The sequence below is a fragment of the Triturus cristatus genome, chromosome 5_1, assembly GCF_964204655.1.
Source record: "Triturus cristatus chromosome 5_1, aTriCri1.1, whole genome shotgun sequence".
Classification (NCBI taxonomy): domain Eukaryota; kingdom Metazoa; phylum Chordata; class Amphibia; order Caudata; family Salamandridae; genus Triturus; species Triturus cristatus.
This window is the reverse complement of record NC_140587.1, coordinates 4,508,008-4,531,152: the sequence shown is the minus strand read 5'-3', so window position 1 is coordinate 4,531,152 and position 23,145 is coordinate 4,508,008. Positions and strand designations below refer to the sequence as shown.

The window sequence follows — 23,145 nt, the reverse complement described above, 5'->3', positions numbered from 1 at the left end:
GATACCCTGTTGCCAATGGGCTCTAACGCAGCGTTTACTAACTTTTATCCGCCGCAGCACCCCTGTTAGATGGCACGACCACCACCCGCATGCCGTCCTGGCTAAAGCGTGGGTAATTATGTCTTACTGGGGCGACCCAAAACCTACCCCTGGTTGCAGAGGGAGGCCCCGCCCAAGTACATGGTATTCGTCTATTTGGTGCCAGCCGATGTTTGAATAAGGCCCTCGTGCCGGATGCCGCTCAGCGTTTCGCAGCGCCTCTCTTTGGGTTGTAACTACCAGAGTGCGAGTGCAATTCTACTTCCCACCGAGGGCTGTTAACCAGTGGCACGGCCGGCAGACGCCGGGCATAAGAACAGATTTCGAGTACGTCCCCCACCCAGCCTACGTGTCCCAGAACCCTTTTGCTACAGTATCCCAACATGCCAAGAAGTTAGCCACGTACTTGGATAAGAGGACAGAGAGTAACATACTCAACACTTGCCCCTTCTGAAATAGGGAAGCTAACTGTACAGGTAGTTGTGGGCAGTCGTGCTCTAACCACATCTTCCCAGCCTGGCGGATGACGGCACCCATTCATAAAGCTCCTGTGCTGGTGGGAACAACATTTTTCACATTTCCACTTCTGACTAATTGAATACCTTCGCCCAGTGGTATCCGGCGCTGACTAACATAAGGTGCTTTCATTACCTGCCTTCGCATAATCTGCGGTCATGTGACCTGGCTGGTGGAGAGCCATCCCTGAACCTAACAAAAATTGAAAACCTTGGAGCTGCAGCCATGAAAGCTTATTAACCGAAGACCAGTGGATCGGGGCAGCTCCCGGAGTTTGTACTCGCAAAGCTGCAGTCCTGAGAACAATCGACGCCTTTAGGGTGGCGGGGCATGTTCAAATTGGTCCCTTAATATCCTTCTTGAATGCTTTAAACCTATGATGCATGAGTCTGCTTGGACCACCCGTTGAATTACCCCCATCGTGGATGGCCCCCTAATTGTCTGTAGCCACCCGCTGGTTACCCACTCCTTGTGCCTGCAAAGGACGCAGTCCTTTATCCCGTTGGTGCCAACCAAGAACTGGTTTCTGTTCGATCCTCTCACCTGTGGGAGCAAACTAACGTCAATGGTCTCAATACCGCCCCACAGCGCTTCACTTTAATGACCCCGGTATGCCTACCTGCACAGCTTCCCCCTGCGCAGCTTAGGCCATGTGTTCCCACTTACCATCACTAGCAGGTTTCGCTGGTAAACAGAACCTCCTGTATGCTAAGTGGGAGGGTCACCTATTATTTCTGTACTAGTAGTGAGCTGCTGCTCTGTAACCATGTTGAAAACGCGCCTCCACCCTGAATATTGTATGCAAACTCATTTTTAGAAATTGGAAGGGTGTGCCCGTGTACTGTCAGTACCTTCCCTTATGTGGGCATAAAAGGGGTGCTAGGCTTTATCAAAACCAACGCTGCTCCCAAACAGGGGCCCTCAATTAAGTGTTTACCAAGAGCAGCTGCTAATACTACCGCCTGTGCTGTAGTACGCAAGTAGGCATTCCTGCCTCAAACCTTAAAATGCCCTGTTAAATGCACCAGAGCCAAAGTAGCTGCCTTTAGTCTCACTTTGCACTTTGGCGAAGGGCCAGTGCAAAATTGCAGCACACATTGAGGTCCCTGACTGGAACCATAAGTACCCCTGCATGTTATCGGTAGCCTGTATCCACTGTGTGCTGGCACTGCCTTTCCTGTGGGCAGCTGAGTCACTGGATCTTAGTATCCCACAGGGCTGGACTACGACTATTTGTTTTCTTAAATTCTATAAAGAGTTTTTATATGGCGCGATCTGCGACCAGAGGCGTCGGGTCACCGAGCAGCACTCTACATGAGCACCGTTTCCGTAACCTGAGGACCTTACATATTGTAAGGCACGGGAGGTTGAGTGGTTTGCCCAGGATTCCAGGCTGTTGGGCATTGTTGCAGTGACTACAAATTGTGTGCTAGATTTGCGCCCCAAGAATTTTCACACATAAGAGCTAAATTTCTCAAATTTGTGACTGTAAATGCCCCTGCTGTGTTATGTCCAGCTTGCCGGTCAACATTGGAGCGGCAGGTGTGGGCCTTCCTGTGCCGTGACCCCGCACCTTCACCATCGTAACAGGCGGTATGGAGCTTGTTGCCTCCGGTGCCAGCGAGCAGCCATGTGCGCCCCAAGATCTCAATGATCTGAACCCCCATTGCTGCGTGCTGAAAACTCGCCTCGCCATTTGCTACGGCTAAGTAGCTGGCAGGGTGTGCAGGCCTAGCGCTGCGTTTGTCGGGGGAGAACTCGACATGGGGTGTCGGGGCTGCCTGACTCGTGCGTCCCAGTAATACGGTTATCCGGCAGGCCGCAGGCTATTAGCAAGGAGAGGTCACCACCCGCCATGTGCGCCTCATCGTAACTCCCGGCGTATCAGAGCACAGCCGGGCTCGCCGCAACATACACCCACAGGGTCTAATTCCGGTGCGTAATGGTTACCCAACATAGTCCCTCCCTACAGCCTTCCGCAAGATGCGAGTCTGAATAGGCCCTGTTGGGATCCACTCATGGCATAGGTTCGGTGGTGATTAATATCACTCAGCTGCCTCGACCTTGCTTCCCGCCACACCGTGACTATTCAACCGAGGTTGCCGCGGTTCACTGAACCGGGCACCCCGCACTTCCAAAGCCGCCCCAGCATGGTAAAGCTGGGCGAAAGCAGCTTGTCTGTGGGGCCGGGGAGGGCCCAAGGGCTCTCCTGGCAATCTCCCCGCATGCTGGCTCGCTGGACGAAGTCCTCTGCATAGCGCCGCTCGCTGCACCCCCCGCCCCCAGGCCGCCGGGGCCACATCTGTGAGCGTGCGCACGGTGCGATTTGGCTGGTGGGGTGCAATTCTACCTTGGCCCATCGGGGCTCGAACCCGTGACCCGCAGGCCGCACATGTGTGTACCGACACCTCTGGCCGAACCAGATCGCGGGCGGACACCTCGATTCGGTACTATGCGCCTGAAGTCAACCTCTTTGCTTGGGGATGCGAAGCACAGCCAGCCCACTCACCGCGCGCCGGAGTTGGGGTCACCTGATCGGGGAGAGGCTGGCTGAAATTCCTCTCAACTCTGCCCCCGCTTTGGGCCACAAACACAGCTGCACAGACTAGCACCGAGGCCGGCGGTCCTCCTGTGGGGCCGGACCACAGGGTGTGCAGCAGGGGCAGAGTAAGTAGCGCGCGGGCATCCCCGCGAGGTGGGACGGAGAGAGGAGGGGGGGGGGGGGGAGCTTAAAGGAGGATACTCAACAGCATGCCTATAAAGCAAAGCCGAAAAGCCTCAACTGCGATGCTACTCCGTGAAACTAAATGTCCTGCCATGGCAACACATCGATTCACTTTACAGTTCCTTGCTGTGTCTCGTGGTCTGCCGGTACGGCCCGGAAGCATATTGAATTGTGTACAATAAAAGGAAATTTGGCACCTAGATGTGGGCACTCGCTGTACACATATCTCAGATATCAGGAGTTGAGCGTAGGCCTACCATGTGAGGTCCGATCGTTTGGTGGCCCCTGCCTTTCATTGTTAGTCGGTCCCCTGATTTCAAAATGACTGAACAGAAACAAGAAAACTGAAAATGGGACCTCTGTCTCTTTAGCTCTCACATTATTCAGCGCAATTCAAAGTACTTCGCAAGGCAAGTGGCACAATAAAACTACCGACATTGTGTCACCCGTGACTCTTCGCTCTGCATGACGTCGCGGTACTTCCGACCAAGGAACGCGACGCCGCGGGCGGGCGCGACGCCTCGGCGAGGATGGTGGTAAACCACACCGAGAATCCTGCAGTGCCGCCACTCGGCCTCACTCTTGTGCAAGGGCGGCCGGAACCCACTTCACAAGTACTCATGAGCAATTACCGCCAGACAGTGGGGAGACCCCGAGCGCTGTGCCGTTCCTGCCCGTGAGGCGTTAGAAAGGGGCCTGCGGGTCCCGTTTTTGGCCTGGCCAGCATGCAGGCAGCCCCGCTTTCTCGGGAAACCAGGCCGCAATGCCCCTATCAAGCGTGATTGGGGGGGGGGGGGTGGAAAGCGCAACGGGACTCCCTTTCCAGGCGACACCGACGTGCCTCCCACGGTAAATAATGATGTCAGTGTTTAATTAGAACCCATGCCTCCATTCGGAGACCAAGCAAACCAGCGGGGGGCGTTTCACCAGCGTGTCCGGGGACACCGCGCAGCAACCATGCCCCTCCCGAGCCTAGTTCTACTCCTGCACCCACGATGGCCGAGGAGCTCGCACCAGGGACACTGAGGCAACAGGAGACTGCGCGGTGGATGCCAGTGAGCATCGCACGGGGGAAGGGGGAGCCACGCGCTTCCGCCCTCCCCAAGCTTCCCCGGATCCACCCGGCACCACAACGCCCGGGTAAAGGAGGACTCGGAGAGAGCCCGGTCGCCGCAGTCCCGCCCCTCAGTCCGGGGCCTAGGCTCCCTCAGCTGCAGTCTCTTAGCGGCCAGCGGTCGCAGCAGCACGGGCTGCTTTACTCCACCCAAGATGGGATCAACGTGCTCACTTTTCCGAAGCCGAGGATAGGAAATTCCGCGAAGGAGTCACTTCCCCCGGCCAAGACTTGGAAAGGGACCGGGAACAGGGAGGGGCTCCCCTCGCCTCGCTCTTTACCCACCAGGGAGCCCCGGTGAGTACAATATATATACAAAATATTACAGCTGACCTGACTTCCTCTCACCTATGGGTGGAGGCCCTGCCGCCGACCCTCCTGCAGGAGGGAAAACCAGGCAAACGTGGGAGGAGCCTGCCAGGCACGCACCTCACAACTGACCCCCGTGTTACGAAGCCCAAGCGACACCGGGCAAAAGCAGAAGGAGCCTGCACACGGCCCGCAACTTGCCGCAGGCCCACACGGACCAAGATGAACTGCAGGCCACACATGACTGGCCACCCGCGGGCCGGGGCATAGCCACTCGGACAAGCGTGGGGGTAGCCTGCATGATGCCTGCACCTCACCGCATGCCCACGCGGGCCCCGGTGAGGTAACTTGAAGGGGCCATGCAGCCAGCCTTCCCCCCAATGGGAATGCCCAACAGCATGAGAACCTGTACGACCCCCCAGCATGTTCGGCCCCCACCCTGAGGCTGCTGCGATTTCCCTGAGGCACTGGATCCCCGGACGAGCCCTGCAACCCACGGATAGCTGAGCAGCACCCACGCCAAAGCAGGAGGGCCAGCAGGCATCAGGGCCACTCACCAAGAAACCCCGCAGAACCCAAGGGCCCAAATCAGGCCGGGTCCCGGCCCTTACAACACTACAGGCCTCCCCTCTATGCCCCTTCCCCGGTCAGCACAGTGCTGACCTCGACCAGGGGAGGGGTGCCGCAGCCGTAGCCCCTGTGAGCTGTCCTTCCCTCCCCACTGGCGAATGGCCGCAGCCGGGCCCAGCCTCGTGGGGTGGGGGGCGGAATCATCACTCACCGCGCAAAAGCAGCTCCCAGTGACACGTCGGAAACGGCATCAAGGCTGCATAAAATGCGGCGCGCGAAGCGACCTCCAAGGCTCGGAGGACGACCGCGAGGCACGCAGCAGACATGCGGCGTGCGAAGCGACAAGAGGTCGCCGGCATGGTGGGGGAGGGTTATATAGCCTCCCCCTATGCCCAGAGGAGCCCCGGAAGTGAAAGAGGAGGGGGACACCGGCCAGAGTCCCTACCCCCCAGGAGGGTGGGGGGGGGGCAGGGAGGGGTGACCGGTGCCCAGGCGACACTAGGGCGCCGACCACTCTAGTGGCCCCCTGCGGGGGCCGCGGTCGGCAGCATTTCCTAAGATGTCCAATCTATTAACGGTGGGCCTGGAAGCACAACTACAGTGAACCGGAAACAGGGTAGCTCTCGTTAGTAACAGAAGAAAGCGTGCTTATCCACGGAGTGTAAACTGCGCCGAGGGTCTCGAGATGCCGTTGGCCGTGAAAGATCACTCGTGGGAGCAGACTGATTCTGTGGTTTATATATCTGTGCCCCGAAAAGGCGTCAGAGCAGGCAAAGCCGATGTCGTATGCACTGAGGAATACCTGAAGGTGAGAGTCTTGCTGCTGTAGTACAAGAGCAGCCACGCACAGTCGCACACAGAAAGAATGAGGCATCCTGTACCACCCCAGGAATAAGCAGGCACAGGCAAGTGAAGGACCGGGGCCAAGAGCAGAGGGTTAGAGAGACTTAGGACAGATGCTTGTCTAACAGCGCCCTGGCAGTTACATTTGGTTCCCCTAATGAACGAAAACTCCGTCTTTTGAAAGCGCCGCCCGTCCTAAAGCTCTCATCGTGGAGTTTGGCATGCTCAAATTCATCGGACGGTATAACACAACGTTGAGACGCAAATGGTGACATTTGATTCCCTCTGGTACGCTTGGCGTTGAAGAGCCTGTGTGTTGCAGGTCACTTGTTAAGAACATCCCCATATTATAACCACTTCAATAACTTTTCTCGAGAAGGCAAAGTCAGTTTACAGTTGTAGCACCTATCTCTAATGCAATATGGTGTGAATATGTATACAAACAGCCCCCATGGTGTGCGTGTACCTGTTGTTATGCAGAACTTGGTGGTGTTTACTTGCTTACAACCCAAACAGTGGAGGAAGTGGTTAATGTACTGACGATCTTGAGGGCAAATCGGGTTTGTGCACATCAGGCATCCCAACAGAACCAAGAACAAGCAGCTGTGTGGCCGCGAAAGTGATCGCGATTAAACATCAAAGCGGCCGTGCGACCGCGAAAGTGAAAGTAATCGCGGTCAAGCGCGGCACGCGCACCCGCACACATGCTCTGTAGGTCTAAGCTGGCCTGGTAGCACTTTTTGGAGCCCTCCCAAAAAGTCTCGCCAGACCAGCGCATGCGCTGGGTCAGGCGAGACCTAAAAAAGGAAGGTAAAATGTCCACTAATGGGGCATTAACTCTTGCCATCCAAGAACTACAGTGCTTGCAAGTCGACATGAAGAAGAAGGGAGGTGCCCCGGGGCAGGACTGGCTGCATAGTGTCTTTTTGTGGATCCCCCTATGGGAATCCAAACTATTCCCGTCAATGATGCTGGCTCTCATTGCTGTACTTCTGTTATTTGGCTTCCTACAAGGGGGGGTCTCCTGCTGTAAAAACAAAGGCCTCCTTTATGAAAAGTGACGCATCGCTGCGTGAAAGCAGCGATGCGTCACTTTTCACTGCGCCCTCCATGCGACACCAATGATGCGTCATATTTACAGTTTGACGCATCATCTCGCAAGGAGTTACAGATACGTCAGTATTTCTGATGTATCTGTAGGCGCAAAAGTGACGCATTGCTGGAGTGTGTCATGAAAGTGATGCAACTCCAGCAATGGGTCATTACACATGGGCAAGTCCCATGGAAAGGGCCTGCGTCAGTCTTACACCTGCTGTGAGGCAGGATATTTGCGCCCTAGAAGTGGTGCGCCACTTCTACGAGGCTTACTTGCATCAAAACGCCCACCCGGCATACATTATACCTGGCGCAGGAATAATGTGGCACAGGGGTTTGCAAAGTGACGCATCTACCCCGAGGCACCACTTTGTAAACATGGAGCAATATGGCGCATTTTTCACGCCAGTGACGCACCGTTGGTGCAAAAGTGATGCAAGGCCTCATAAATAAGTCCCACAGTCCTCAAATTAGGTAGTATGCACTTAGCTAGGGAAAAGTAACAGACACTACAGATACACACATATCTTTATCTCTGCCCCATTGTACCTCATGATTTAAAAATATAATATTTCTCGTAGTGTGCATAGTGATCGTAACTCGCTCTCTCGTGCCCTGGGGTCTGTTGCGTCCACCTATCATTAGAACGGAAGGGGTCCCAGGTGAGCTATTGCCGCATTGCTAGGACAGACGTCTGAGATGGTCCATGGTCGATCCTCAGCGTGTTAAATACACATTGCTCCATAGCTGTGCCCAGGACTTTTCACCCTGTCTTGATCTTAGCGCTCCAGACCAGGTGATTTATTTGCCTTTGGGAGCATTTCTAAAAAGGTAGCTGTAATCTTACGTTCTCCAGAGAGTAAATCCACTCTCCCCGCTCGAAAGTGGTTTGACTCAAGCTGTTCTATGGAAATTAAAACTTGTCCTGAAAATGATACCCAGAGATAGCGAGCGGGCAGCCATCAGCCGGCAAATATATTAGGAGGAACTCCACAGGCGTAAAAAGGCACCGAGGGACACAGCCTGGGATGATCTCACACAAGTGAGTGCCTGGAAAAATAACTCTGCTTTTGGTCGTATTATTAACCATCCGTGCACAGGATAACACCCTTGCTCATGTCACCACATCACCACTAGTCAATGGGTCACATACACACTTTGAAAGAATATATAATTGATCACTTCCCTCTGAGACCTGTGAAACGGGGATATCGCCCTGGGGGAGGTTGAATCTTGAATTTACCATAGAGGGAATCAACCGGGGTATCACGGGTCTTACCAGACAGAAGGTCCCGGGACCTGACGGAGCCCCCCGGGCCTGTTTATTGGCAGTGTGGAAATTTGGGGTCACGCATTAAGACTGATGCTGAATGCGGGTGTCAGGGAGGGCCCCCCTTCCTCTTGGTCCACAGAGGATATATGGCCTGTTTTCAAAAGGGGGGACAAAGATAGCCTGCAGTTTTACAGGCCCAATACGCTCACTGACTGTGTAGTGAAGGTTCTAGGGTGGGTGTTACTGGTGAGACTACCTTGCTGGGCGGAGGAGAACAAGGTTATCTCAACTCTCAATTTGATTTTTAGACCAAGAAAATCCACAATTGATCAGTGTCTGAACTCTACGTGGAAATTAATAAATACACAGTTACCCCGATCCAAGTCCGTTCATCTTGCCTTTATGGACCTTACTGTCAGGGCCCGGGTTGCGAGTGCCCACGTACTTCCTAGCGTCTGAGGATCTCCAGTGACACAAAGCCCGGGTTACGGTCTAACCTATCGGAGACCACGGCTAATCGTTACCAGAAGCAGAGCAATTGGACAATCATGCCCAAGATGGAGGCGTGCCAGAACAATTGCTAGTCTAGTCACTCGCGTCTGGTCGCGAGCTCAAGGACCGACGCAGCTGTGAAGTGCCGTGGCAGCGTTCCATGCCACACACTTCACCGAAGCTTCCTTCACATTAGGACCTGTGCCCCTCTCATAGGGGCATATTAAAAAGGGCTTTATCTCTGCTTTTTTGGCTTTAAAAGCCAAAGAAGCAGAGATAAAAATATCGCCCTATCAACAACAGGGTGCTACCATGCAAAATCGCATGTTAGCACCCTTTTACTCTACGCTTCTCTTTGCATCTCTAATGAGATGCAAAGTGGGCGTTCCAGAGCAAAATATTTGGAGAAATGTTGCTAAGCGACATTTCTCCTAATATCAAGCTTCACGCTAACCCTGTTAGAGACAAAAAAAGCAGCGCTAACCACGGTTAACGCTGCTTTTTTACGTCTGCTAATTTTCAGACTTAGCCATGTAATCCAATGGGAGGTGGATTACATGGCTAAGTCCACCATGAGCTATCAACAAGGATATCCCTATCCTTGTAGTTTTATCGCTGCATGACCAGCGATAACCTCCCCAAATGCCGCTATCGCTGGATTTTTTATCGCCTAGGCGGTTAGCGTTGTTAATAACGGGATAACCAGGCGATATTATCCAGCGATAGCGGGCATTAAAAAAATTAACGCTAAGCGCCCTTAGCGTTAATTTGACCTGTTCCTTGTTAATATGCCTCGTAGTTAGTCAGAGACAGTCGTTAGAGTTATTGGCCAGTTTAGGCGCAGAGTGGAGTCAGTTGCATCTTCCGTCGGTTAGACAGTGAGGTTTGGGAGTTTAAGATGAATAACTTTATTCCTATACTTACCGAATTTCATGAGCAGCTTGTAGCGGCGGACTTTTCCTCAGCGGGTTCGGCTGAATCCCTGTTGGCGGAAATTCCTGAAACAGAAAAAAAAAGATAATTAGCAACAAACTGATACCAAGCATTCTTATTTCTTGAAGATGAGCTAACGTCCTTGGCTTTGAGGGTGAGAAAGTTAGGAGTACAGCACACATTCATTACAGAGAGCCTAGGAGTGAGTCTAGAAGTTATTAATGTTATAATTTGTCTTCCAGTACACTACGTAAAGAGAGAGAGACTAGGAGAGAAGACTAGAAGGAAGAGAGAGAGAGAGTGGAGAACCGAAGATAAGCCAGGCAGTCTCTTCTTTGTCCCCTACCCCTTTCCCCCAGCAGGGGTTCACCCGACCCAAAGTTCTGTTGAGGTTCGTGGGAATGCCTGTGGAGGGAATCGGGAATAATCAACATTCTGCTGCTGCGAGTGCTGGAATCAAGTGAGTGCAAATTGAGTTCATGACACTTACATCAGCCTATGACAAAGTTAACCACAACAAATTCTGGGGGATTCTTTTTGGAATGAGGGTGGACCTGAATATTGTTTATTCCTTATGGGACCCGCACGCCAAAACGACAGCGTTAGTTAGATACACAAATGAGTCGGCATGTTCTAACAGTTTTATAACAAGGAGGGGGGCTTGCCAAAGGTGCATACTTGCCCCTTTCTTATTTTCCCTTCATATAAATGGGCTTGAACAGGCTTCGTAGCAGTTAAGGTAGATTGTTCCCATATCGGCCCTTCCTCACTCGTGGTACTCTCATACGCAGATGAGGCAGTATTGATGGCCAGGACAGCCACTGGCCTACAAAGTCTACTGAACTCCTTTGATGCTTTAATGAATAAATTGGACCACTCCGTTAATCTGACCAAATCTTTTATTATGGTGGTGGGTCTTACCTCGATAAGATCTAAAACATTCAGCGTGAGTAAACGTGTCCTTGCAAAGGTTGGGCCTTCCCTTATTTGGGTGTGTTGCTCGACTCCAACATGAGCTGAAAACGCTTAATCCCAGCAAAGGAAGAGGAGCTTATCAGGACTAACGCAGCTGTGTTTAGCTTCACAATTAGAATGGGGAGTCGACAGCTCGAGCCATTAGTTAAGATTCATCAGGCTAAGTGCATCTCTAAGGTATCCAATGGAAGGGACATCTGGGGTTATGTGCCTCTCAATCAACTCCAAACCATAGAAAACAAATTCCTCATACACAGGTTGTGTGTCCCGCAAGGTTTTGTGTGTATAAGGAGTTGGGAGTCAAGTACCTCAGTGACCAGCCAGCCCTACGCCCTGTGTTGGGATGGTTATGGTATGGACCAAGGAGGAACTGAGCCTCAACCATGCCTTTAAAATCCCTTGGTTCAACTGTATTAGAGATGTACTTCAGGGGATGGAAAGGGTGGAGGTATTTCATAATCCTGAGGGTGTTCTCAAAATGGGTTATAAATGGCTAAAGACCACTTCTTAGAACGGAACACATTGTTAAGAGAGGCGTCCGAATGAGTGAAACCCTCCGTCTGAAAGTATATGACGTTAACCACTACCCAGGACATGGAGCCTTATTTATCATTGGTGAGAAACAGCAGAGAAAGATATGTGCTCATTAGGTTTAGATTTGACTTATCACTTCCGCCCTACCCTAGAGAATGCTACGACCGAAATCCCTGGGTCGCTGCGGCTGCGACAATGAGTCTCCGCAGGATACGGTGCATTATATTATGTTTGTATATTTAATACTGTGCTCAGGACAACCATCATGGCTCCATTACTTAGAGACAGAGTCTTCTCACAAGTTCATCCAGATCTCCTGTTTTTACAGGCGTTACCTGATAAATGTAATCTTTTTAATGTTGCATGTTTTTGAAAAGCTTGCATCTCCCTCAGGAATTTACGGGCATATTCAATATGCTTCTGTGTTAATGTTTTTTTTTTATAGTTGCACTTTTTTGTGCTATTGTTTTAATGATTGGGATGTATGCCTCTATAGTTTTATATGTAACCAAATAAAGATATATATTGATGAATATTATGTATGGGAAGTTTATTCTAGATTTGGACACTGTGCACTGGTCCACAAACACCCAGAGACAGTCACTGGCGCCAAAAGACTCCGAAGGTGCCACGTTCGGAGGCAGATGGTGGCGGAAGAGAGCATGACTCAAGTTATAATAAAGTAAGGAGAGAGGACGCATTAGATGGGAGCTGGTGAACGTCATGGGGGCCACAAACGAGCGAGCCAAAGAGCTGGCCCAGTAGCCTTAGGTGACCCACGTAAATACCTCTAACTGCAAGGACTTTTCAGTGTCTTGAGAAAGGTCCCACCAGATGGAAGTTTTAGTGAAACACGTGTCTGCTTTTGAAGGCACTGATGCCTCATGTGAAGAATAGGCCTCGGAAGAGCTCATAGTGTTTCACTCCACTGAATTCTGTGGAGTTACCGAAAAACTCAGCCAAATTCACACAGTTCCGTGAGCGGGCGGAGTATTGCTCGGCCACCCCTAATGAAGTCTCCTTGGACGCTGTAGACCCTAAGTCCCACACCGTGGGATTGTTGAGACTTCGTCGGAGGCCACATCCCCTTTCTCAATCACTCTGCAAACACGCCTCCTAGCCCAATGCTAGTTGGGAGATGAAGTCCCCTTGGCTGCTGGGGGTCGTTGGGGGTCAAGAACCCCTGTTGTTGCCACCAGTAAGACACACACAGCAGGATTGCTGAGAGCTTTTCAGAGGCCCTGCCTTCTTTCTCCACCACTCTGCAAACACGCCCCCTGACCCACTGCTGTTTGGGGGTTGAAGTCTAGCGGTGAACTTGCTGGGAAACTCTGTTCCACCGGCGGTTAGCAGAGTTTTTGTGCGACCACCTTCGTTTCCTACTTCTTATCCGCTGCATGCCAACCTTTGTTACCTACTGCTCTCCCACTGCACATGAGCACGCTTATCTCCTTACCGGTTGTACAGCCATAATTGTTACCTCCTTTGGTCTTACTGCACTCCCATATTTTTTACCACATTCTCTCTCACTGCACATTCATCTTTGTTTCTTTCTCCTTATCTGCTGCACACCAACCTTCTCAGCTGCTTCATGCCCACTTTTGTTAACTCTTTCTGTCCTGCTGCACGCCCACCTTTGTTACCCTTTCTCACCCACTGCTCTCCCACATTTGTTACCTCCTTCTCACTCACTCCGCTCCCACCTCTCTTACCCGCTCCTCACCCACTACTTTCCCACCTTTGTTACCCCCTTCTCACCCACTGCTCTCCCACCTTTTTTACCCCTTCTTGCCGACTGCTCTCTCACCTTTGTTACACCCTTCTCACCCACTGCACTCCCACCTTTGTTACCCACTTCTCACCCACTGCTCTCTCACCTTCGTTACCCCTTCTTACCCACTGCTCTCTCACATTTGTTTCCCCTTCTCACCCACTGCTCTCTCACATTTGTTACCCCCTTCTCGCCCACTGCTCTCTCACCTTTGTTTTCCCATCTCACCCACTGCTCTCTCACGTTTGTTACCACCTACTCCCCAATGCTCTTTCACCTTTGTTAACCCTTCTCACCCACTGCTCTCCCCCTTTGTTACCCCTTCTCACCTATGCTCTCTCACTTTTGTTACCCTCTTCTCACCCACTGCACCGCCCCTTTTGCTATTCCCGTCACACCCACTGCTTCTCACCTGTTTTACCCTCTTCTCACCCACTGCTCTCCCCCTTTTCTACCCCCTTCTCACCCAGTGCTCTCTCACCTTTGTTACCCTTTTCTCACCCACTTCTCTCCAACCTTTGTTACCCTCCTTCTTGCCCACTGCTCCTCCATTGGTTACCCCTTCTCACCCACTTCTCTCTCCCCTTTGCTACCCCGTTCTCGACCACTGCTCTCCTACCTTTCTTACCCTCTTCTCGCCCACTGCTTTTTCCACCTGTGTTACCACTTCTCACCCACTGCTCTCTCACCTTTGTTACCCTCTTCTCAGCCACTGCTCTCCCACCTTTGCTACCTCTTTCCCACCCACTGCTCTCTCACCTTTGTTACCCCGTTCTCAGCCACTTCTCTCCCACCTTTGTTACCCTCCTTCTTGCCCACTGCTCCTCCATTGGTTACCCCTTCTCACCCACTTCTCTCTCCCCTTTGCTACCCCGTTCTCACTCACTGCTCTCCCACCTTTCTTACCCTCTTCTCGCCCACTGCTTTTTCCACCTTTGTTACCCCTTTCTCACCCACTGCTCTCTCACCTTTGTTACCCTCTTCTCAGCCACTGCTCTCCCACCTTTGCTACCCCTTTCCCACCCACTGCTCTCTCACCTTTGTTACCCCGTTCTCAGCCACTGCTCTCCCACCATTGTTACCCCCTTCTCACCCACTGCACTCTCACCTTTGTTACCCTCTTCTCACCCACTGCTCCCCTCTTTGTTACTTCTTCTCGCCCAATCGCTCTCACATTTGATTCCTCCTTCTCACCCACTGCTCTATCACATTTGTTACCCGCTTCTCACCCACTGCTTTCTCACCTTTGTTACCCTCTTCTCACCCACTGCTTTCTCACCTTTGTTTCCTTCTTCTCACCCACTGCTCTCTCACCTTTGTGACCCCCTCATCACCCACTACTCTCCCACCTTTGTTACACCCTTCTCACCCACTGTTCTCTCACCTTTGTTATCTTTTCTCACCCACTGCTTTTTCACCTTTGTAACCCCTTCTCGCCTACTGCTCTCCCACCTTTGCTACCCCCTTCTCACTCTCTGTTCCCTTCTTTGTTACTTCCTTCTCACCAACTGCTCTCTCACCTTTGGTACCCCTTCTTACCCACTGCTCTCAACCTTTGTTACCCCCTTCTTATCAACTTCTCTCCCACCTCTGTTACCCCTTCTCGCCCACTGCTCTCCCACCTTCGCTACAACTTCTCACCCACTGCTCTCTCACCTTTGTTAACCTCTTTTCACTCACTGCTCTTTCAACTTTATTACCCTCTTCTCGCCCACTGCTCTCTCACCTTTGTTAACCCTTTCTTACCCACTGCTCTCTCACCTTTGTTACCCTTTCTCACTCACTGCTCTCCCACCTTTGTTACCCCCTCTCACCCACTGCTCTCTCACCTTTGTTACCCCCTTCTCACCCACTGCTCTCCCAGTTTTGTTACCCTTTCTCGCCCATGACTCTCCCACCTTTGCTACCCACTTCTAGCCCACTGCTCTCCCACCTTTGCTACCCCCTTCTTGCCCACTGCTCCCCTTTGGTACCACTTTTCACCCACTGCTCTCTCACCTTTGTTTCCTCCTTCTCACCCACTGCTCTCTCACCTTTGCTACCCCCTTCTCACCCACTGCTCTCTCACCTTTGCTACCCCCTTCTCACCCACTGCTCTCTCACCTTTGTTACCATATTCTCACCCACTGCTCTCCCACCTTTGCTACCCCTTTCTCGCCCTCATCTTCCCCTTTGTTACCCCTTCTCACCCACTGCTCTCTCACTTTTGTTACCCTCTTCTCACCCACTGCTCTTCCCCCTTTGCTACCCCGTAACACCCACTGCTCTCTCACCTTTGTTACCCTGTTCTCAACCACTGCTCTCCCCCCTCTGCAACCCCCTTCTCACCCAGTGCTCTCTCACCTTTGTTACCCTTTTCTCAACCACTTCTCTCCCACCTTTGTTACCCCCCTTCTTGCCCACAGCTCCCCATTTGTTACCCCTTCTCACCCACTTCTCTCTCACCTTTGTTACCTGTTCTCGCCCACTGCTCTCCCACCTTTCTTACCCTCTTCTCGCCCACTGCTTTTTACACCTTTGTTACCCCCTTCTCACCCACTGCTCTCACCTTTGTTACCCCCTTCTCACCCACTGCTCTCTCACCTTTGTTACCCTCTTCTCACCCACTGCTCTCCCACCTTTTCTACCCCTTTCCAACCCACTGCTCTCTCACCTTTGTTACCCCGTTCTCACCCACGGCTCTCAACTTTGTTACACTCTTCTCACCCACCGCTCCCCCCTTTGTTACCCCTTCTGGCCCAATTGCACTCTCACCTTTGTTTCCTCCTTCTCACCCACTGCTCTATCACCTTGGTTTCCTCCTTCTCACCCACAGCTCCCTCACCTTTGTTACCCTCTTCTCACCCACTGCTCTCTCACCTTTGTTACCCTTTTCTCACCCACTGCTCTCTCACCTTTGTTACATTTTTCTCACCACTTCTCCCCCTTTGTTACCCCTTCTCACCCTCTGCTCCCCCTTTTTTACCCCTTCTCACCGACTGCTCTCTCACCTTTGTTACCCCTTCTCACCCACTGCTCTCTTACCTTTGTTACCCTTTTCTCACCCACTGCTCTCTTACCTTTGTTACCCTTTTCTCACCCACTGCTCTCTCACCTTTGTTACCTTTTTCTCACCACTTCTCCCCCCTTTGTTACCCCTTCTAACCCACTGCTCTCTCACCTTTGTTTCCTCCTTCTCACCCACTGCTCTCTCACCTTTGTTTCCTCCTTCTCACCCACTGCTCTCTCACCTTTGTTACCCTCTTCTCACCCTCTGCTCTCCCACCTTTGTTACGCCTTCTCACCCCTTGCTCTTCCACCTTTGCTACCCCTTTCCCACCCACTGCTCTCTCACCTTTGTTACCCTCTTCTCACCCACTGCTCTCTTACCTTTGTTACCCTTTTCTCACCCACTGCTCTCTCACCTTTGTTACCTTTTTCTCACCACTTCTCCCCCCTTTGTTACCCCTTCTAACCCACTGCTCTCTCACCTTTGTTTCCTCCTTCTCACCCACTGCTCTCTCACCTTTGTTTCCTCCTTCTCACCCACTGCTCTCTCACCTTTGTTACCCTCTTCTCACCCACTGCTCTCTCACCTTTGTTACAGTTCTATCACCACTGATCCCCCCTTTGTTACCCCTTCTAACCCACAGCTCTCTCACCTTTGTTTCCTCCTTCCCGCCCACTGCTCTCTCACCTTTGTTACCCCCTTCTCACCCACTGCTCTCCCACCTTTGTTACCCTTTTCTCACCCACTGCTCTCTCACCTTTGTTACTCCTTCTCACCCACTGCTCTCCCACCTTTGTTACGCCTTCTCACCCCTTGCTCTTCCACCTTTGCTACCCCTTTCCCACCCACTGCTCTCTCACCTTTGTTACCCTCCTCTCACCCACTGCTCTCTCACCTTTGTTACCCCTTCTCACCCACTGCTCTCTCACCTTTGTTACCCCCTTCTCGCCCACTTCTCCCCCCTTTGCAGTGGCGGCTGCTGATCCCTGAAACTGGTGAGACGTCAAGAGGTGATTAGAGTTTCATGGAGCAAAGGTGGAGATCTGCTGCTAAGTGAACATGGGGTTAGAGTCAATAGCAGTGTGCCCTAAGAGTGCATTTTTTATTAGAATTCGAAATGAATTAGTCAAAATGGCACAGGGTTTACAGACAGTTCAGACGAGGGACTCAGAAAAATATTCCAATATTTTCGTGGTTTGGAAACCACGAACAATGGTGGGGGAGGGGGGGCAGCAAGAACCACAGAGTAGAACTATCGAAGCCTTGTGTCCAAACCGTCCATTCTTTGTATATTGTGCCGTAGAAATGAGCGACGAGTCACGGTTTTGTAACCAGTGCTTAGTGTGTTAATGAAACACGAGTCCAGGGATCCAGGGTTTCCACAGGAGCAACCACAGGTGCTGCCGGGAGCCGGGACTGCAGAAGAACAAAGCCCCCTACCTTGACACACTTTAATGACTTTGAGAGGATGAAGGGTTGGGCCAGCCCTGCTGTGTTTTGAAATCTAGCCTGCAGGCTGCTACAGATGGACTCATCCATTCTCTCATTTCACTAAGCTTGCCTGACTAATTAGTGGCTCTTCCAATATCCGATGAGCCTTAGCACTCAATAGACATGTGATCTCAAAACAGCAAACATTTGCCAAAATTAGAAGCAAACGAGTTGGACAGGATGAGCTCGGATCCAAAGTGTGTCTGCGTCGGGTGCAGCAGCCAGGGGTGGAGGGAAGACTCGAGAAAAGGAAAACAGAACAAGGCGGCTTTAGTGGAAGCAAGCCCAACTTTCGAAAGGAACAGACCGCCATGTCTTTACTGTGTGTGGGGGTGGGGGGGTTGTGTCTTTACTCTGTGGGTGTTCAATGTCTGGCACTGAGTGGGGGTTCAATATCTGGCACTGTGTGGGGGTTCAGTGTCTGGCACTGTGTGGAGGTTCAATATCTGGCATTGCGTGGGGGTTCAGTGTCTTTACTTTGTGGGGGTTCAATGTCTGGAACTGTGCGGGAGTTCAGTGTCTTTACTGTGTGGGGGTTCAATGTCTGGCACTGTGTGGGGGTTCAATGTCTGGCACTGTGCGGGAGTTCAGTGTCTGTCACTGTGTGGGGGTTCAATGTCTGGCACTGTGTGGAGGTTCAATATCTAGCAATGTGTGGGGGTTCAATATCTGGCACTGTGTGGGGGTTCAATATCTAGCACTGTGTGGGCGTTCAATGTCTGGCACTGTGCAGGGGTTCAATGTCTGGCTCTGTGTGGGGGTTTAATGTCTGGCACTGTGTGGGTGTTCAGTGTCTTTACTGTGTGGGGGTTCAGTGTCTTTACTGTGTGTGGGGGGTGGGGGTTATGTGTCTTTACTGTGTGGGGGTTCAATGTCTGGCACTGTGTGGGTGTTCAGTGTCTTTACTGTGTTGGGGTTCAGTGTCTTTACTCTGCGGGAGTTCAGTGTCTGGCACTGTGTGGGGCTTCAGTGTCTAGCACTGTGTGGGTGTTCAGTGTCTTTACTGTGTGGGGGTTCAATGTCTGGCACTGTGTGGGTGTTCAGTGTCTTTACTGTGTGGGGGTTCAGTGTCTGGCACTATGTGGGGATTCATTGTCTGGCACTTTGTGGGAGTTCAGTGTCTTTACTGTGTGTGTGGGGGGAGGGGGGTTAAGTGTCTTTACTGTGCGGGGGTTCAATGTCTGGCACTGTGTGGGGGTTCAATGTCTGGCACTGTGCGGGTGTTCAGTGTCTTTACTGTGTTGGGGTTCAGTGTCTTTACTGTGTGGGGGCTCAATGTGTGGGGGTTCAGTGTCTGGCACTGTGTGGGGGGTAAGTTTATTTACTGTGAGGGTTCATTGTCTTTTGTACTTTGTGGGAGTTCAGTGTCTGGCACTGTGCGGGGGTTCAGTGTGTGAGGGTTCAGTGTCTTGCACTGTGCGGGGGTTTCAGTGAGAGGGGGTTCAGTTTGTGTGGGTTCAATGTCTTCACTGTTTGGCTTTGGTTTCTTTACTGTGGGGGTTCAGAGTCTAGCACTGTGTAGGGGTTCAGTGTGTGTGGGTTCAGTGTCTGGTACTGTGTTGGGGTTTGTGTCTGGCACTGTGCGGGGGTTCAGTGTGTTCACTATGTGGGTGTTCAGTTTCTTTACTGAGGGCGTTCGGAGTCTTCACTGTGTGGGGGTTCAGTGTCTGGCACTGTGTGAAGGTTCACTGTCTGGCACTGTGCAGGGGTTCAGTGTGTGGGGGTTCAGTTTGTGGGGGTTCAATGTCTTCACTGTGTGGGGGTTCAGAGTCTAGCACTGTGTGTGGGGGCAGTGTGTGGGGATTCAGTGTCTGGCACTATGTGGAGGTTCAGTGTGAGGGGTTCAGTGTGTATGGGTTCAGTGCCTGGCACTATGTGGAGGTTCAGTGAGTGGGTGTTCAGTGTGTGGGGGTTCAGTGCCTGGCACTACGTGGGGGTTCAGTAAGTGGGTGTTCAGTGTATGGGGGTTCAGTGTCTGGCACTGTGTGGGGGTTCAGTGTCTGGCACTGTGTATGGGTTCAATGTCTGGCACTATGTGGGAGTTGAGTGTGAGGAGTTCAGTCTGTGGGGGCTCACAGCCTGGCACTATGTGGGGGTTCAGTGTGTGAGGGTTCAATATGTGGGGGTTCAATGTCTTCACTGTGTGGCTTCGGTTTCTGTACTGAGGGGGTTCAGATTCTAGCAATGTGTGGGGGTTCAGTGTGTGGGGGTTCAGAGTCTAGCACTGTGTGTGGGGTCAGTGTGTGGGTGTTCAGTGTGTGGGGTTCCCGCGTGTGGGGTTCCAGTGTGTGGGGGTTCAGTGTGTGGGGGTTCAGAGTCTAGCACTGTGTGTGGGGTCAGTGTGTGGGTGTTCAGTGTGTGGGGTTCCAGCATGTGGGGTTCCAGTGTGTGGGGGTTCAATATGTGGGGGTTCAATGTCTTCACTGTGTTGCTTCGGTTTCTGTACTGAGGGGGTTCAGAGTCTAGCACTGTGTGGGGGTTCAGTGTGTGGGGGTTCAGAGTCTAGCACTGTGTGCGGGGTCAGTGTGTGGGTGTTCAGCGTGTGGGGTTTCAGTGTGTGGGGGTTCAGTGTGTGGGGGTTCAGTGTCAGACTCTCCTTCAGTGCAGACAGTGATTGAGGCTCTGCAGTGAAGGGCACGAGGCTGGAATTTGTGTCTTCTCTATTCACCTAAAGGGACATTTGGGTGGGTTGTTTTTGCCCCAAGAACCGGTCAGGGGAGATATAATTGCATCAATGTATGAATGAATGAATGTATGTATGAATGAATGAATGAATGAATGAATGAATGAATGAATGAATGAATGAATGAACAAGACGTGTATGGGATTACACCTCTGAGAGAATCACCCATGTGATGTCGATTAACGAAGGGCACGCAGAGGTCACCAAAGGTCCTCATTATAATATAGGGGTTTTCTAAGGATCTGCTGCTCCTTCTTAGGGGTCCCTTAGGACCTGCTGCTCTTTCTCCTTAGGGTCACTTGGGCTTGGCTGCTCCTGCTTAGGGGTCTCTCAGGATTCACTTCTCCTTCTTAGAGTCCCTCAGGATCTGCTTCTCTTCTTCAGGGGTCCTTCAGGATCCTCTGCTCCTTCTTAGGGTCCCTCGAAATCTGCTGCTCATCCTCAGGGGTCCCTTAGGATATGCTGCTCCTCCTTAAGGGTCCCTCGGGATCTGCTGTTCATCTTCAGGGGTTCCTCAGGACCCACTGCTCCTCCTTTGGGGTCCGTCAGGATCCACTGCGCCTCCTTAGAGGTCCCTCAGGATCGGCTGGACCTTCCTAGGGTCCCTCGGGATCTGCTTCTCATCCTTAGTGGTCCCTTGGGATCTGCTGCTCATCTTCAGGTGTCCGTCAGCATCTGCTGCTCTTCCTTCAGGGTCCCTCAGGATCCGCTGATCCTCCTTAGGGTTCCTCAGGATCCGCTGCTCTTCCTTTGGGGTCCCTCAGGATCCACTGCTCATCCTTAGGGGTCTCTCAAGATCCAATCCTCCTCCCTAGGGTCCCTCGGGATCTGCTGCTCATCTTCAGGGGTCCCTCAGAATCTGCTGCTCCTCCCTAGGGTCCCTAGGGATATGCTCTTCATCTTCAGGGGTCCCTCACGACCAGCTGCCTCTTCCTTTTGGAGTCTGTCACGATCTGCTGCTCTTCCCTAGAGGTTCCTCAGGATCCGCTGCTCCTTCCTTTGGTCCCTCAGGATCTGCTGCTCATCTTCAGGGATCCCTCAGCATCTGCTGCTCTTCCCTCAGGGCCCCTCAGGATCCGCTGATCCTCCTTAGGGTTCCTCAGGATCCTCTGCTCTTCCTTTGGGGTCCCTCAGGATCTGCTGTTCATCCTTAGGGGTCCTTCGGGATCTGCTGTCAACTTCAGCGGTCCCTCAGCATCTGTTTCTCTTCCTTCAGGATCCCTCAGGATCTGCTGATCCTCCTTAGGGTTCCTCAGGATCTGCTGCTCTTCCTTTGGGGTCCCTCAGGATCCGCTGCTCATCCTTAAGGTTCCCTGAGGATCCGCTGCTCCTTCCTTGGGTCCCTTAGGATCTGCTGCTCATCTTCAGGGGTCCCTCGGTATCTGCAGCTCTTCCTTAGGGATCCCTCAGGACCCGCTGCTCCTCTTTAAGGGTCCCTCAAGATCCGCTGCTTCTCCTTAGGGGTCCCTCAGGATCCACTGCTCCTCCTTAGGGGTCACTCAGGATCAGCTGCTCCTCCTTTGGGGTTCCTCAGGATCTGGTGCTCCTCCTTAGGGGTCTCTCTGGATCTGCTGCTCCTCTTTAGGGGTCCCTCAGGATCTGCTGCTCCTTATTAGGGGTCCTTCAGGATCTGCTGCTCCTCCTTAGGGTTTCCTCAGAATATGCTGCTCCTTCTTAGGGGTCCCTCAGGATCCCCTGCTTCTCCTTAGGGGTCTCTCAGGATCAACTGCTCCTCCTTAGGGGTCCCTCAGGATCCGCTGCTCCTCCTTAGGGGTCCCGCAGGATCTGCTGCTCCTCCTTAGGGGTCCCTCAGGATTTTCTCCTCCTTCGCGGTCTCTCAGGATCTGCTGCTCCTCCTCAGAGGTCCCTCAGGATCTGCTGCTCCTCCTTAGGAGTCCCTCAGGATCTGCTGCTCCTCCTTAGGGGTCCCTCAGGATCTGATTCCCCAGCATAGGGGTCCCTCAGAATCCGCTGTTCCTCCTTAGCGGTATTGCCAGGATCCGCTGCTACATCTTAGGGGTCCCTCAAGATCTGCTGCTCCTCCTAAGGGGACTCTCGGGATCTGCTGCTACTCCTTAGGGGACCCTCGGGATCCCCTACTCCTCCTTAAGGGTCCCTTGGGATTTGCTGCTCCTCCTTAGGGGTCTCTCAGGATCTGCTGCTCCTCCTTTTGGGTCCCTCAGAATCCGCTGTTCCTCCTTAGGGGTCCCTCAGGATCTGCTTCTCCTCCTTAGGGGTCTCTCAGGATCCCCTCAGGATCTGCTGCTCCTTTATGGGTCCCTCAGGACCCATTGCTCCTCCTTAGGGGTCCCTCAGGATCCGCTGCTCCTCCTTAGGGGTACCTTAGGATCCGCTGCTCCTCCTTAGGTGTACCTCAGGATCTGCTACTCCTCATCTGGGGTCCCTCAGGATCTGCTGCTCTTCCTTAGGGGTCCCTCAGGATCTGCTGCTCCTTCCTAGGGAACCCTTAGGATCTGCTGATCTCCCTTCAGGGTCCCTCAGGTTCTGCTGCTCCTCCTTAGGGCTCCTCAGGATCTGCTGCTCTTCCTTAGGGTCTCTCAGGATCTGCTGCTCCTTCTTAGAGTCCCTCAGGTTCTGCAGCTCCTCCTTAGGGGTCCCCCAGGATCCGCTGCTCCTCCTTAGGGGTCACTCAGGATCTACTGCTCCTCCCTAGGGGTCCCTCGGGATCTGCTCCTCCTCCTTAGGTGTCCCTCAGGATCCACTGCTCCTCCTTAGGGGTCCCTCAGGATCTGCTACTCCTCCTTAGGGGTCCCTCAGCATCCGCTGCTCCCC

At 52.5% G+C, this 23,145-nt stretch overlaps 1 protein-coding gene across 3 annotated transcripts in view; it reads right to left on the bottom strand.

The window, feature by feature from the left end:
• Positions 1-23,145, bottom strand: part of LOC146829918 (4-galactosyl-N-acetylglucosaminide 3-alpha-L-fucosyltransferase FUT6-like) — a 214,921-nt gene that overhangs the window by 109,009 nt on the left and 82,767 nt on the right. For 2 of the 3 annotated variants that reach the window (XM_085604190.1, XM_085604189.1), the window contains one exon: positions 9,901-9,974. In XM_085604190.1, the coding sequence (XP_085460316.1) occupies positions 9,901-9,910 (10 nt within the window). In that variant the 5' untranslated portion in view covers positions 9,911-9,974. Of the gene's footprint in view, positions 1-9,900; positions 9,975-15,532; positions 15,570-23,145 lie in introns of those variants that run through there. The other variant, XM_085604188.1, reaches the window with a different exon arrangement.